General features: G+C 42.2%; 1 protein-coding gene across 2 annotated transcripts in view; it reads left to right on the forward strand.

The window, feature by feature from the left end:
* The window catches only part of DPH6 (diphthamine biosynthesis 6), a 233,007-nt gene that overhangs the window by 153,705 nt on the left and 66,204 nt on the right, over positions 1–13,098 (forward strand). For both annotated transcript variants that reach the window (XM_088671286.1, XM_035110376.3), the window contains exon 13: positions 9,766–10,008. In XM_088671286.1, coding sequence (XP_088527412.1) covers positions 9,766–10,008 — 243 coding nt within the window. The remainder of the gene's footprint in view (positions 1–9,765; positions 10,009–13,098) is intronic.

The following is a 13,098-nucleotide window of genomic DNA, read 5'->3' on the forward strand; positions in this document are numbered from 1 at the left end:
AGGGAGTAAGGTTGAGTAAGGATGAATAGCATTAACATGTATGACTGGAAGCCACACTGTGTCTTGAGTTTGAATCTGCTTTTGGAATGTTTACTTGTGTGCTGAGCTTGTAACTCTTTGGATACTCAGGCTTGGTGCTACATGTAGGTTGGGTATCCTTTATGCAGCAGCCTGTTGTACCTCTGATAGAACAGATCTGTGCACTTATTGCTTTCCCTGGATCACCGCATATCGCCATGAACAATCAGCTCTGGTCACTCTTAATTCAGATTCAGGGATATTCATGCGAGCTAATTTGATTCATGAGTTTTAACTGAAACACTTATTTTTCATATCAAAGAGGCTCAAATGATTGGGTCAATTCGCATGTAACATGGCTTTGAGGACCAGGAGCACATTGCAGGATTGAACAATCTCTTGTGGGTCCCCCACTCCCATGCTCAGATTCCTTCCCTCCGCTTCTTCTTTAAGCAAACCAGTGCTTGCCTGGTTCAAATGCAATAACAATCTAGGAAGGGAAGGAATTGAATCAGAGGAGAAGGGTCCTAACAGGCCATCAGCACTTTCCAGTCGAAAAGATTTCATACAAACTGACCCACAGATGTGAATCAAAAATATTTCGTAGAAATCCAGTTTTTGATATTGCACGTCTAATGAAAAATAATTTTCTTGTTTTCCAAATATAGGACTGTTTTGGCTATTTCACAGGGAGAGGAGAAATAATATTATTCAGTTCCTACATCATAAGTATAAAGGCTGCACGTGACATGCTGTGAATCTGTACATCTACCCTCCAAAAGCAGAACAAAACACAACGGCAAAACGGATTCACACATTCTTAAATTATTGAGCATGCACCAATTATTTAAGTAAAAACTTTCTGAAAACTCTGTTTGCCCTAGAAAGTTCAATAAAAGATTCCACATTACCAAATGCAATTTCATTGCCATTAGCTAAATACGAGGGACATAGGGAGAAGGAATTACCATATATTAAATTAAAGGCTCACCACCTTAAAGCTGTAATCTCTTTAGAAAAGATAATTTCTATCTAACTTAATCAGCAAGAGGTCTTTATTGCCTGAAGTTTTAATTGATTTAAACCCTCTATAAGGTCAGAGGTACACATGGCTGACCAGAGGCAGGCAATTAACACATTGTCAGTTGTGCTTATTTACCTTGACTGAACTGTAGGGCTATTTTTTGGGGAGGGGGTAATCAGTACTGCTGAATCTTCTGTGAACTTAACCTCTTAAAGGGCAGCAGTCATTCAGATAGCAGAGTACAAGAACAAAGGTTTAGTTTATTGTATATTACCCCCTTTTTATTTTAGAGACAGGTGAACTACTCCTGGGCAGATGATATATATTGTCATTTAATGCCTTAGTTACTTTCATTTCAGTTTATTTATTTTAAAATGCTGGTAGTGATGAGCTGCCGTTAAGAATGTAAAAATTGTTTGATCATATAGCCCAGTGTATATCAAGGGGCTTTATTCCATTAAATCCAACAAATACTTTTTGTTGTTTAGTCGTTTAGTCGTGTCCGACTCTTCGTGACCCCATGGACCACAGCACGCCAGGCACTCCTGTCCCGCACTGCCTCCCGCAGTTTGGCCAAACTCATGTTCGTAGCTTCGAGAACACTGTCCAACCATCTCGTCCTCTGCCGTCCCCTTCTCCTAGTGCCCTCCATCTTTCCCAACATCAGGGTCTTTTCCAGGGAGTCTTCTCTTCTCATGAGGTGGCCAAAGTATTGGAGCCTTAGCTTCATGATCTGTCCTTCCAGGGAGCACTCAGGGCTGATTTCCTTCAGAATGGATAGGTTTGATCTTCTTGCAGTCCATGGGACTCTCAAGAGTCTCCTCCAGCACCATAATTCAAAAGCATCAATTCTTCGGCGATCAGCCTTCTTTATGGTCCAGCTCTCACTTCCATACATCACCACTGGGAAAACCATAGCTCCAACTATACGGACCTTTGTCGGCAAGGTGATGTCTCTGCTTTTTAAGATGCTGTCTAGGTTTGTCATTGCTTTTCTCCCAAGAAGCAGGCGTCTTTTAATTTCGTGACTGCTGTCACCATCTGCAGTGATCAAGGAGCCCAAGAAAGTAAAATCTCTCACTGCCTCCATTTCTTCCCCTTCTATTTGCCAGGAGGTGATGGGACCAGTGGCCATGATCTTGGTTTTTTTGATGTTGAGCCTCAGACCATATTTTGCGCTCTCCTCTTTCACCCTCATTAAAAGGTTCTTTAATTCCTCCTCGCTTTCTGCCATCAAGGTTGTGTCATCTGCATATCTGAGGTTGTTGATATTTCTTCCGGCAATCTTAATTCCGGCTTGGGATTCATCTAGTCCAGCCTTTCGCATGATGAATTCTGCATATAAGTTAAATAAGCAGGGAGACAATATACAACCTTGTCGTACTCCTTTCCCAATTTTGAACCAATCAGTTGTTCCATATCCAGTTCTGACTGTAGCTTCTTGTCCCACATAGAGATTTCTCAGGAGACAGATGAGGTGATCAGGCACTCCCATTTCTTTAAGAACTTGCCATAGTTTGCTGTGGTCGACACAGTCAAAGGCTTTTGCATAGTCAATGAAGCAGAAGTAGACGTTTTTCTGGAACTCTCTAGCTTTCTCCATAATCCAGCGCATGTTTGCTATTTGGTCTCTGGTTCCTCTGCCCTTTCGAAATCCAGCTTGCACTTCTGGGAGTTCTCGGTCCACATACTGCCTAAGCCTGCCTTGTAGAATTTTAAGCATAACCTTGCTAGCGTGTGAAATGAGCGCAATTGTGCGGTAGTTGGAGCATTCTTTGGCACTGCCCTTCTTTGGAATTGGGATGTAGACTGATCTTCTCCAATCCTCTGGCCATTGCTGAGTTTTCCAAACTTGCTGGCATATTGGGTGTAGCACCTTAACAGCATCATCTTTTAAAATTTTAAATAGTTCAGCTGGAATATCATCACTTCCACTGGCCTTGTTATTAGCAGTGCTTTCTAAGGCCCATTTGACTTCACTCTCCAAGATGTCTGGCTCAAGGTCAGCAACCACACTACCTGGGGTGTACGAGACCTCCATATTTTTCTGGTATAATTCCTCTGTGTATTCTTGCCACCTCTTCTTGATGTCTTCTGCTTCTGTTAGGTCCTTACCACTTTTGTCCTTGATTATGGTAATCTTTGTACGAAATGTTCCTTTCATATCTCCAATTTTCTTGAACAGATCTCTGGTTTTCCCCATTCTATTGTTTTCCTCTATTTCTCTGCATTGCTCATTTAAGAAGACCCTCTTGTCTCTCCTTGCTGTTTTTTGGAAATCTGCATTCAGCTTCCTGTATCTTTCCCTATCTCCCTTGCATTTTGCTTGCCTCCTCTCCTCCGCTATTTGTAAGGCCTCGTTGGATAGCCATTTTGCTTTCTTGCATTTCCTTTTCCTTGGGATGGTTTTCGTTGCTGCCTCCTGTATAATGTTACGAGCCTCCATCCATAGTTCTTCAGGCACTCTGTCCACCAAATCTAAATCCTTAAACCTGTTCCTCACTTCCACTGTGTATTCATAAGGGATTTGATTTAGATTGTATCTTACTGGCCCAGTGGTTTTCCCTACTTTCTTCAGTTTAAGCTGGAATTTTGCTATAAGAAGCTGATGATCTGAGTTACAGTCAGCTCCAGGTCTTGTTTTTGCTGACTGTATAGAGCTTCTCCATCTTTGGCTGCAGAGAATATAATCAATCTGATTTCGATGCTGCCCATTTGGTGATATCCATGTGTAGAGTCGTCTCTTGTGTTGTTGGAAGAGAGTGTTTGTGATGACCAGCTTGTTCTCTTGACAGAACTCTATTAGCCTTTGCCCTGCTTCATTTTGAACTCCAAGGCCAAACCTGCCAGTTGTTCCTTTTATCTCTTGATTCCCTACTTTAGCATTCCAATCCCCTGTAATGAGAAGAACATCCTTCTTTGGTGTCATTTCTAGAAGTTGTTGTAGGTCTTCATAGAATTGGTCAATTTCACTTTCTTCAGCACCGGTAGTTGGTGCATAAACTTGGATTACTGTGATGTTAAAAGGTCTGCCTTGGATTCGTATCGAGATCATTCTGTCATTTTTGAGATTGCATCCCATTACAGCTTTTGCCACTCTTTTGTTGACTATGAGGGCCACTCCATTTCTGCTACAGGATTCTTGCCCACAATAGTAGATATGATAGTCACCCGAACTGAATTCGCCCATTCCCTTCCATTTTAGTTCACTGATGCCCAGGATGTCGATATTTATTCTTGTCATCTCATTTTTGACCACATCCAGCTTACCTCCACTCATGGTTCTTACATTCCAGGTTCCTATGCAATATTTTTCTTTACAGCATCGGACTTTCCTTTCGCTTCCAGGCATATCCGCAACTGAGCGTCCTTTCGGCTTTGGCCCAGCCGCTTCATCAGCTCTGAATCTACTTGTACTTGTCCTCCGCTCTTCCTCAGTAGCATGTTGGACGCCTTCCGACCTGAGGGGCTCATCTTCCAGCGTCATAACTTTTATATGCCTGTTGTCTTTGTCCATGGAGTTTTCTTGGCAGGGATACTGGAGTGGCTTGCCAGTTCCTTCTCCAGGTGGATCACGTTTAGTCAAAACTCTCCACTATGACCTATCCATCTTGGGTGGCCCTGCATGGCATAGCTCATAGCTTCTCTGAGTTATTCAAGCCCCTTCGCCACGACAAGGCATTGATCCATGAAGGGGCCAACAAATACTATTTGTACTTAAATAGTCTTAGGCAGGCATCCCCAAACTCGGCCCTCCAGCTGTTTTGGGACTACAATTCCCATCATCCCTGACCACTGGTCCTGTTAGCTAGGGATGATGGGAGTTGTAGTCCCAAAACAGCTGAAGGGTCGAGTTTGGGGATGCCTGGTCTTAGGTCTTTCCATGTGTTTTGCCATGATATTACTTGCCAAATCTACAGAAGCAACATCCTTATTTTAATCCATTGCCTTTAAACCATAGTCTGACTTACCATGATGTGTGAACCAGGCAAATGTGTCAACAAGAAGCAGGGAGTATGAAACTTCCAATTCTACTAATGACTAGGTCTTAAATGGGGCCCAAACTATGTAGAGCAGAGCTTTCCAAACTGTGTGTCGTGACACTTTAGTGTGTTGGCGTGTCGTGCAAATGCTCCCTGCGCTTCTCTCGGGGCTGGAGGGGTTGCTTTAACCTCTGGTTTGCTAGTAAATCTTAATTACTGTGGCATGAAATGATACATGTCTAAAAAGTGTGTCACCAACATTGAAAAGTTTGGAAAGCTCTGATGTGGAGAGCTATGTTCATAGAATAAAAAGAGGCATGAGAATAAAATGTTTTGCTGAAAAATCATGTGTTGCACTCAGGTGAGCAACATGAATCTTTGTGGTTTGTTTCCGTAGAGAATATGCTGGTGATACATTTGCTGGATATGAAATATTGGTCAAGCAGACCTCGATAACAAGGCTACTTGCCTTCATGTGTGGGCTACAGGGGAAAAGTTGAAAACTTAGCATTATTTATTAAGTTCTTTGGCGCAATATGTTGTGATAACTCCTTTTGTATGAAGTTCACCAGAAAGTTCTTTTTTACCCCCGTAAAAGCTGGGATTACCTCCTTGCCAACAGTGCTGTTTAGGATGCCCAGTCCACTGTAGGCAGCTTGACATATCCCAAGGGATGTGACTGTCCCAACGTGGGAGGCAGTTGGCAACCCTTCCACGCAGCAGTGCCTCCACATGCAAGTTTTCATGGTTGAAAGCTGCTTATTGCTTGGGTAGCCCTGGCAGACTGGAGACTCCATGCCAGTGCCCACCCAGAATATGTACGTGGACTGGTGAGATTAGGAAAGGAAGAGAAATGAGAAAACAACAACTATGGAAGTGTACTTTGAGTTTATGGTCCCCAAAGCATTTCAAATGAGTTTGCTTCTGTTTGCTTCCTCCCAGACATCGACAGTCTGACCTGCCTTTCCCCCTGCACTTTCCCTAGCTTTCTGTTTCCCCACAGTACCTTGCCCTAACCTCTCGGGCAGGTGGATGGAATAGGTTGGTGAGCTGGACTCAGCATGGACTGCCAGTTCTAGACTAAACTGGTAATTGAGGCGCACTGGGTTTTTTTTTTCTGAATTAAAGCTTGGATCTTGCCTGTCTGAGGACACGCTCCATAGTGCCCATGTGGAGGTGCAGCAGCAGCATTATATGACCCCAGAGGAGGTTGTCCATTGTGCCTTTGTGTGAGATGCTGCACTGGCCATGCCTTTTTGATGGGGAGCGGGCATGCACTCTCAGAGTGACTCTCAGAGGGACAGAGTGGGTGACTACCTTGGAGACACCATCAAGCACAATTGGAACGCTCAGCTTATGGGGCAGAGAGACAGGCTGCTGCCATAGGGTGCTGCTTGGAAGGAGGCATGTTGATATAAATTCATTGATTAATTTATTGGTGCACTCTACCAGTTTTCCCGAGGCACACTAGAGCTCCTTAGTTGTGGTTTATCCCCAAAAAGGACCCCTCTGCCTTTTGTGGGGAATGAACTCTGAATGAACTTGTTCTAGTCGGTTTTCACCTGGCCAAAACAAAGCTAGGGAGGCAAAAGCTAGGGAGAGAACTTCGGAAATTAGACACGGTTTTGGGGTTCTTTTTTAAGCCAGGCACCGGTTAAGTTGAGACTGGATTCATGGACAGTGAGCACTAGGTGGGGACACAGGCACATTTAAGGAACCTAGCAACGCTTGAGGGATGTGGCTGTATGTAGCCAGCCATGATGTGTAAAGAATGAGAAATGGGAATCATTTTCATTAATTGTGAGGCTTACTCCTCTGAACAAGCCACTTCGCAAATGCTCCAAGGCTTTTGCCAACTCTGGCAAGGGAGACCTTTCCACAACCCACAATGCTCACCCTGGAGTCCCCAAAGAAGTGCCATAAAAGAGTAGGAGGCAGTACACCTTCCTTTGCTTATGGGCCTGAATAGATGCAGATATATAGAGCTTTTTTGGTCTTCTGGGAGGGTTAACAATGCTACCTTTAGGTCGGCCTGACGTTGTCTGCTTGGAAAAAGTGTCAAAGTTGATAAATTTACTAATACAATTTGCATATATTTAAAATGAGGCTGTCTGTGGAGGAACCCATGCAACTGAAATACCTAACACCTGAGAAGTCATTTTGTAAAATAGCTGCTATGGGGAAACTAAAGTGAAATCTGCATTGGCCTTATACCTTATTCTGGGCTGTGTCCAGAACTACTCTGCTCCTGCAACACACTTCTGTGCAGGCAATGGCATTTTCTTACCCAAACCACTGAGTTGTGTGCTTTTCTGTTACCTTTCTCTTTGCAGTCTTAGAATTTGTAAAGAGACAAAGTATTATTTCAGAAAGCAAGGCAGATATCTCAGAATCGGTGCCAAAAGTTTTGCCAGTTTTCTTCAAAGTGCTCTTAAGATTTGTTTACAACTTTTTTTGGGGGGGGGGAGACACAACTATATGGGTTAATTTTACCAGAAGTATCCAGGAGACTATTAAGACGGTGTTATCTTGGTACATATTTCAAAACACTGACAGATATTTTATCAGTAATTAGTATTCATATTATGTCTCAAACAATCTGTTCAAGAATAGGGGAAATGAACTGGTTGAACAGCTCTTTCAAACTGATAATTAATGTTCAGGGCGGGGGGGTGCATTTAAAATAGAGGTCAAACAGGAAGTTGTTTTTTAGTGGAATAATGTAAATGACCTGCACTGGGGATTCGCCTTGTCTATTGAGTTAACTTTGGGGGGAAAACAACCCTTCTTAAGAAATATATCACCCTTCCAAATAATTTCTTCCTGGATTCATTGCTCATCTTGTCAATATGCCACTTGATAGCTGGCTGGACTCCCTTGTTCAATGGCACATATTTTTAAATAGCACACATCCTCCCTCCCCACTCCCACACATACAAAGACCATTTGTTCTTTTTAACAAAAATATTAATTGCATTTTGTTCTCTTCCATTTTTTTGGGTTATATATAGCATGCGGAACAATATTTTAGACATCTTAAACAACTTAAAAATATAGTTGATGGGTGTCAGTTGATCTATTATATTTTCTCTTTCCCGCTGCCTCCCCCTCTTCAGCTGCTAATCATAGAATTTGATTGCCAAATAGTTTTAACATATTCTTCCAATAGCTACATGTGTGAGTCTTCTGTGAGACACAGGCAGTTTTATAAGGACAGATTTGGAGTTGCATATGGGTTTGTCACATGGTTTGATTGCCATGTCTTTGAGGACATCAGGTTGTGTTTTTTTTAACACACACACACACACATTCTGCAAATAATTCACCCAAAATAATTTATGCTAAGATAATTTGTATTATGATACAATTCCAAGTGCTGATCATGATCTTTGAAGCCCAGTATGGCTTGAGACCATAATTTCTGAAGGGCTCCATTACAAACGAACCTTCTGGTCATTAAGGGAGGCCTTCTTACCTATTCTGCCTTCCCCTGGTGTCCATTTGTATAGGGACATGGGGAGGATTTTCTCGATATCCATGTGCAGGGAGGCTCATTTGGATTGTTTTATGGGACTCTTTTACTCTGTGGCTGGGAGTTGGAGTCCGACAACATTCGGAGACAACACATTGGCTACCTTTACTCTAGTCTCAAGCCTTTTGGAGCTTGAAAGGGGAGAACAAGCACCTTGAATCAAGTCTAGAAGTGGACTGGTAACCAGAAAAGATGGTGAAGGATCAGTGTAATGTAGCATTATAGCCTGGTTCTGGTGAAAGCCCTGGCAGCTTCATTCTGAAACAACGAATGTTTCTATACCATTTTCAAAAGCAGGAAACAAGTGTAGTTGGTATATAGGATAAAACAACAATGACAAAAACTAGGCTGTTATCATCGCTACCACAACATGGGCATCCAAGAGTTGGGCAATACTACAATTGCCTCAAGCCTGTCAGATAAGGCAGTAAAGGTAGAAAAATAAATGAAATGTTCTTTGTTTATACTGTACCTCAGTTCATATGAATATTGTGTGAATGGAATTTGCATAGCTCATTTAAATTAAATGCAAAGTAATGCTTAATCTTATGCAAATTTCGTAATATATGTGTATAAAAAGTACACAAATCACAGACAAATTAGCATTGCAAAACTTTTCAACCCTAAACACAACCAATGGCTCTTTAAAAAATATTTGTGACATTGTCTTATTCGCTGCGGGAAGGGAGGGGGGAAATTACTGTTTGGAGCCAACGTACCACAAGGAATGATGGTGACCCTGGCATGTCTGCCTTAAATTAATGAGAATTGTTGCTGACTAGAACATGTCATAGTACCTCCTCACCCTACCCCGTTTTGTGCACTTGCGAGTTGACAGGTTGTAAACAAATTTACTTGAAATGTGACACAATCTTTTATTGATACCTTGGAAATATTGTGACTTTGTGAGAGGTTACATTTCCATATTTCTAGTCTTACCTGTGCAGTTCATTGCTGATTTGTCTGAAGGTGATTATGCATCCATGGACATTCATGTATTAACTTTCAAGTTCCAGCTTATTACAGTGCTGTACTTTTTTTATGATGCAGCTATATCCCTGTCAGAAATGACCTTTACTCTGGTTTTCTTGCTTCTTTTGTACGAATGTTAAGAGATGATTTTGCAATATCCCCTCACGGTGAATGTAGAAGACAATTTCACCACTTTTCTTAATGTTTTTCCCCCTACTATTTTCCCTCTCTTCTAGGTGGGAGATGTTCTCTACTGTGCAGGGCAGATCGCCCTAGTGCCGTGTACGATGCAGCTTGTCAGCGCGGGCATAGAAGCAGAGGCTTTGGTTTCCTTAAGCCACGTTGAAAAAGTCCTCAAAGCCATGAGCCACAATGCTGAACTCCACCATGTGCTTATGGCAAACTGTTATGTAACTGACAGCAAGTACATTCCTGTCGCTCAAGCTGTTTGGCAGAAGAAATTACGAGAACTTAAAAAGGTATATGTAATATCAATTTTCGTTCCCCCTCCCCACCTGCTTTGAAAATAACAGTTTGCTATTTTCCTCCTAACTTGGAAGTCATATCAGAACATTCTCAGTGCATTTCGTTGGGGTTCAAGTAAGACGGCTATAATAAGGTTTGATTGAGCTGTTTTGTTCTGGCTCATAAGTGGCTGTGCACAATTGAAACAGAAAATTGCTTAATAGAAAGGTATATTCATCACCAAGTTTGTCTTCATCCCCCAAAGCAATAACTGAAAGAACCAACTCCAGCTGGAAACTTTTTGAAAAGTACAGTATTTAGTAAATGCGCCCATATCCTTTTCTTCAGGAGGGTAGTTTAGTTTCTCATCATGCTTTATGGGTTCTGCACTTATTTACTTAGATAACTTCAAAGTTCATCTTTTGCTAACTAAGTTTCATTTTATTCTGAAGTTTTAAAGTAGTAACTATCACAGTTATATAGCCCTCTGGAATAGCATGGGACAGTGGTTCCCAACAGGTGGTCCGGGGACCCCCAGGGGTCCGCGAGCTATGCCAGAGGGGTCCGCAAGATGCTATTAGAATAAAAAATATATTAACTATATTTCGTATGATAACAGATTTTTTGTTTTGGCCGCTTCCTGCATGAGCAGAGTCTAGCGCAAAACTAGAATTAGATAGAGGCAGTAGTTCTGCTGTATGCTGTTAGGTGGCGCTTTACAAACACTACTGTTTTGCAAAGAGGCAACGCGCACATTCTACTAACGCTCACCTCCCCAAGATGCTTTGCGCGCGTCGGCTTCATTTGTGCGCTACTGCGCAGGTACCCTGTCTTCTCCATTCCCCTCCCTCCTCCCTGGCGCGCGCTGCCTCTTTGCAGAACAGTAGTGTTTGTAAACAAAGCAAGCATTTTCTTCAATGTGTTTCATGAAAAACAAATATAGGAATCGGCTTGACATGCGGTCAGATTTCAGAGTGAAAGTTTCAAGTTTGGAACCTAATATTTCAGAAATAATGGACTCAAAGGACAGATTTAACTTATCTCAATAAGAACTGAAAAGTAAAACTAACTGTATACTGATGGAGTACTCTGTTGTAACTGTAAAAAACGTATAAATATAAAATATAAAAAGACTCTTAATTTGGTTCTCACTTTTTAATTTTAGGATTAGGAATTAATGGGGGTCCTTGTCACAATAGCAGCTCGATGAGGGGTCCTCGAGAAAATTTTGTTGGGAACCCCTGGCATGGGACAAAGGCTGGGTCTGTATCAAGAAGGGGAATTCAGTGAAACCCACTCATCCTCCAGCACTGGATCTCTGGATCTCGGTCTATTAAGATTGAATCTTATGACCTTCCTCACAACTGGGTTTAGATATAGAGGGTTGGACCCAAAGGTTGTGCAAGCAGAACACAATTGTGCAACCCATCTTTCCACATCCCTCTTCTCCCTTGGAGCCTCCTGTGTTCCTCAAAATCCTCTTTAGAAGGTCATTTACACTCCTGGGAGGTTGCAGTTGGCACCAATTGTGAAAGTCTCGTCTCAATAATGGATGAGAGCCAATAAACTGCAGCTCAAACCAGATAAGACTGGGGCTTCTGTTGTTTATGGTTTAGTAACCTCTCGGTTAGATTGTTACAAGGCATTATATTTAGGGCTGCCTCTGAAGACAATTCGGAAACTTCAGCTCGTGCAGAATTCAGCTACCAGGTCGCTCACCAACGCCAAACAGTTTGAGCATATACCTCCAAACCTGGCCCAACTGCACTGGCTGCCAATTTGTTGCCGGGCCCAATTCAAAGTGCTGGTTTTGACCTGTAAAGCCTTAAACAGCTCAGGACTGCATTTCCTCAAGGACTGCCTCTCCCCAAATTAACCAACCTGGACCTTGTGATCACTATCTAAGACCCTTATTTGTTTACCTCCTCCTTTCACCCATCTTGCCATTCACCTTTCTAGCCAAGTTATTCTTCCTAGCTGGTTGAGATGGTCTGACTCAACACCTTTGAACATCAGAGGTTGAGCCCCGCTGTTCCCGATACACTGCCTGACTTCTCACTCTACAGCTTTCTCGAATGCAGTCTCTGCTGACAACCCAGACACACGCCATCCTGTTGCAAATAAGTTTATTTTACACCTAAAGCATCCTTTCAGGCTTATTTGACCATGTCTGTGGAAAGTCTGTGGAGAGCCCTCTCCTCCATCACCATTCTCTAGGCCAGTGATGGCCAAACTTGGCCCTCCAGCTGTTTTGGGACTACAACTTCCATCATTCCTAGCCAACAGGACCAGCGGTCAGGGATGATGGGAATGGTAGTCCCAAAATAGCTGGAGGGCCAAGTTTGGCCATCACTGCTCTAGGCCAACCCAGTTGCACCTGTAAATTGCTTGACTCTGAAATAAAGTTTGCTGAAATAGTAAACCCATCTTTTTCTTTTTAATTGTTGCCACCTGATCATCTCTTCAGTTTCATCTGCAGTTTTTTTGGCTGTCAAATGACTGTTTCCATCACTTACAAGCTCCATCCACCCAGGTCTTTATTCTTGTTGACATCTGCCATATCATAATTACTTATTGGGATGGGAGAGGAAACAAGTACAACACAGATAATTATAATCATCACCATCATTTTGCTGTAACTGCTATTGCTTGATACAAGCAGAAAACTGCTCTAGCAAAATAGCAGTACATTTCCCAACACTATTGTGTGTGTGTGCGCACAGTACCAATTCAGCTTAAATAACGGTCAAATGCACTGGAAAAGGAAAAGGAAAAGTAAGCTGAGGATCATCTCACGGTGTTTAGATTTACAGGGTTTATAAAATTTGTGTTTCCATTTATTTATTTATTTAAGATGAAGTCATTTAGAAGTGGCATTTTATGGCTGCAAGATATCAAGTACATGTCACCATATTTTTGAAAAATGGTTTCTAAAATAAAACTTCTGGAAAATCTTTAGAAAGTGCTCCAGTTACCCAGCTTACCTCTGTTATTATTTTTTGTCCTGTGGTGTGTTGATGCATATGGTCATACTGAAAATTTAGGAGTATCCCCTTGGCAATGGACGCATACAACAGTCAACCTGGAGTCATGCATGCATATTC

The sequence above is a fragment of the Zootoca vivipara genome, chromosome 1, assembly GCF_965207765.1.
Source record: "Zootoca vivipara chromosome 1, rZooViv2.hap1.1, whole genome shotgun sequence".
NCBI classification, from domain to species: Eukaryota; Metazoa; Chordata; class Lepidosauria; order Squamata; family Lacertidae; genus Zootoca; species Zootoca vivipara.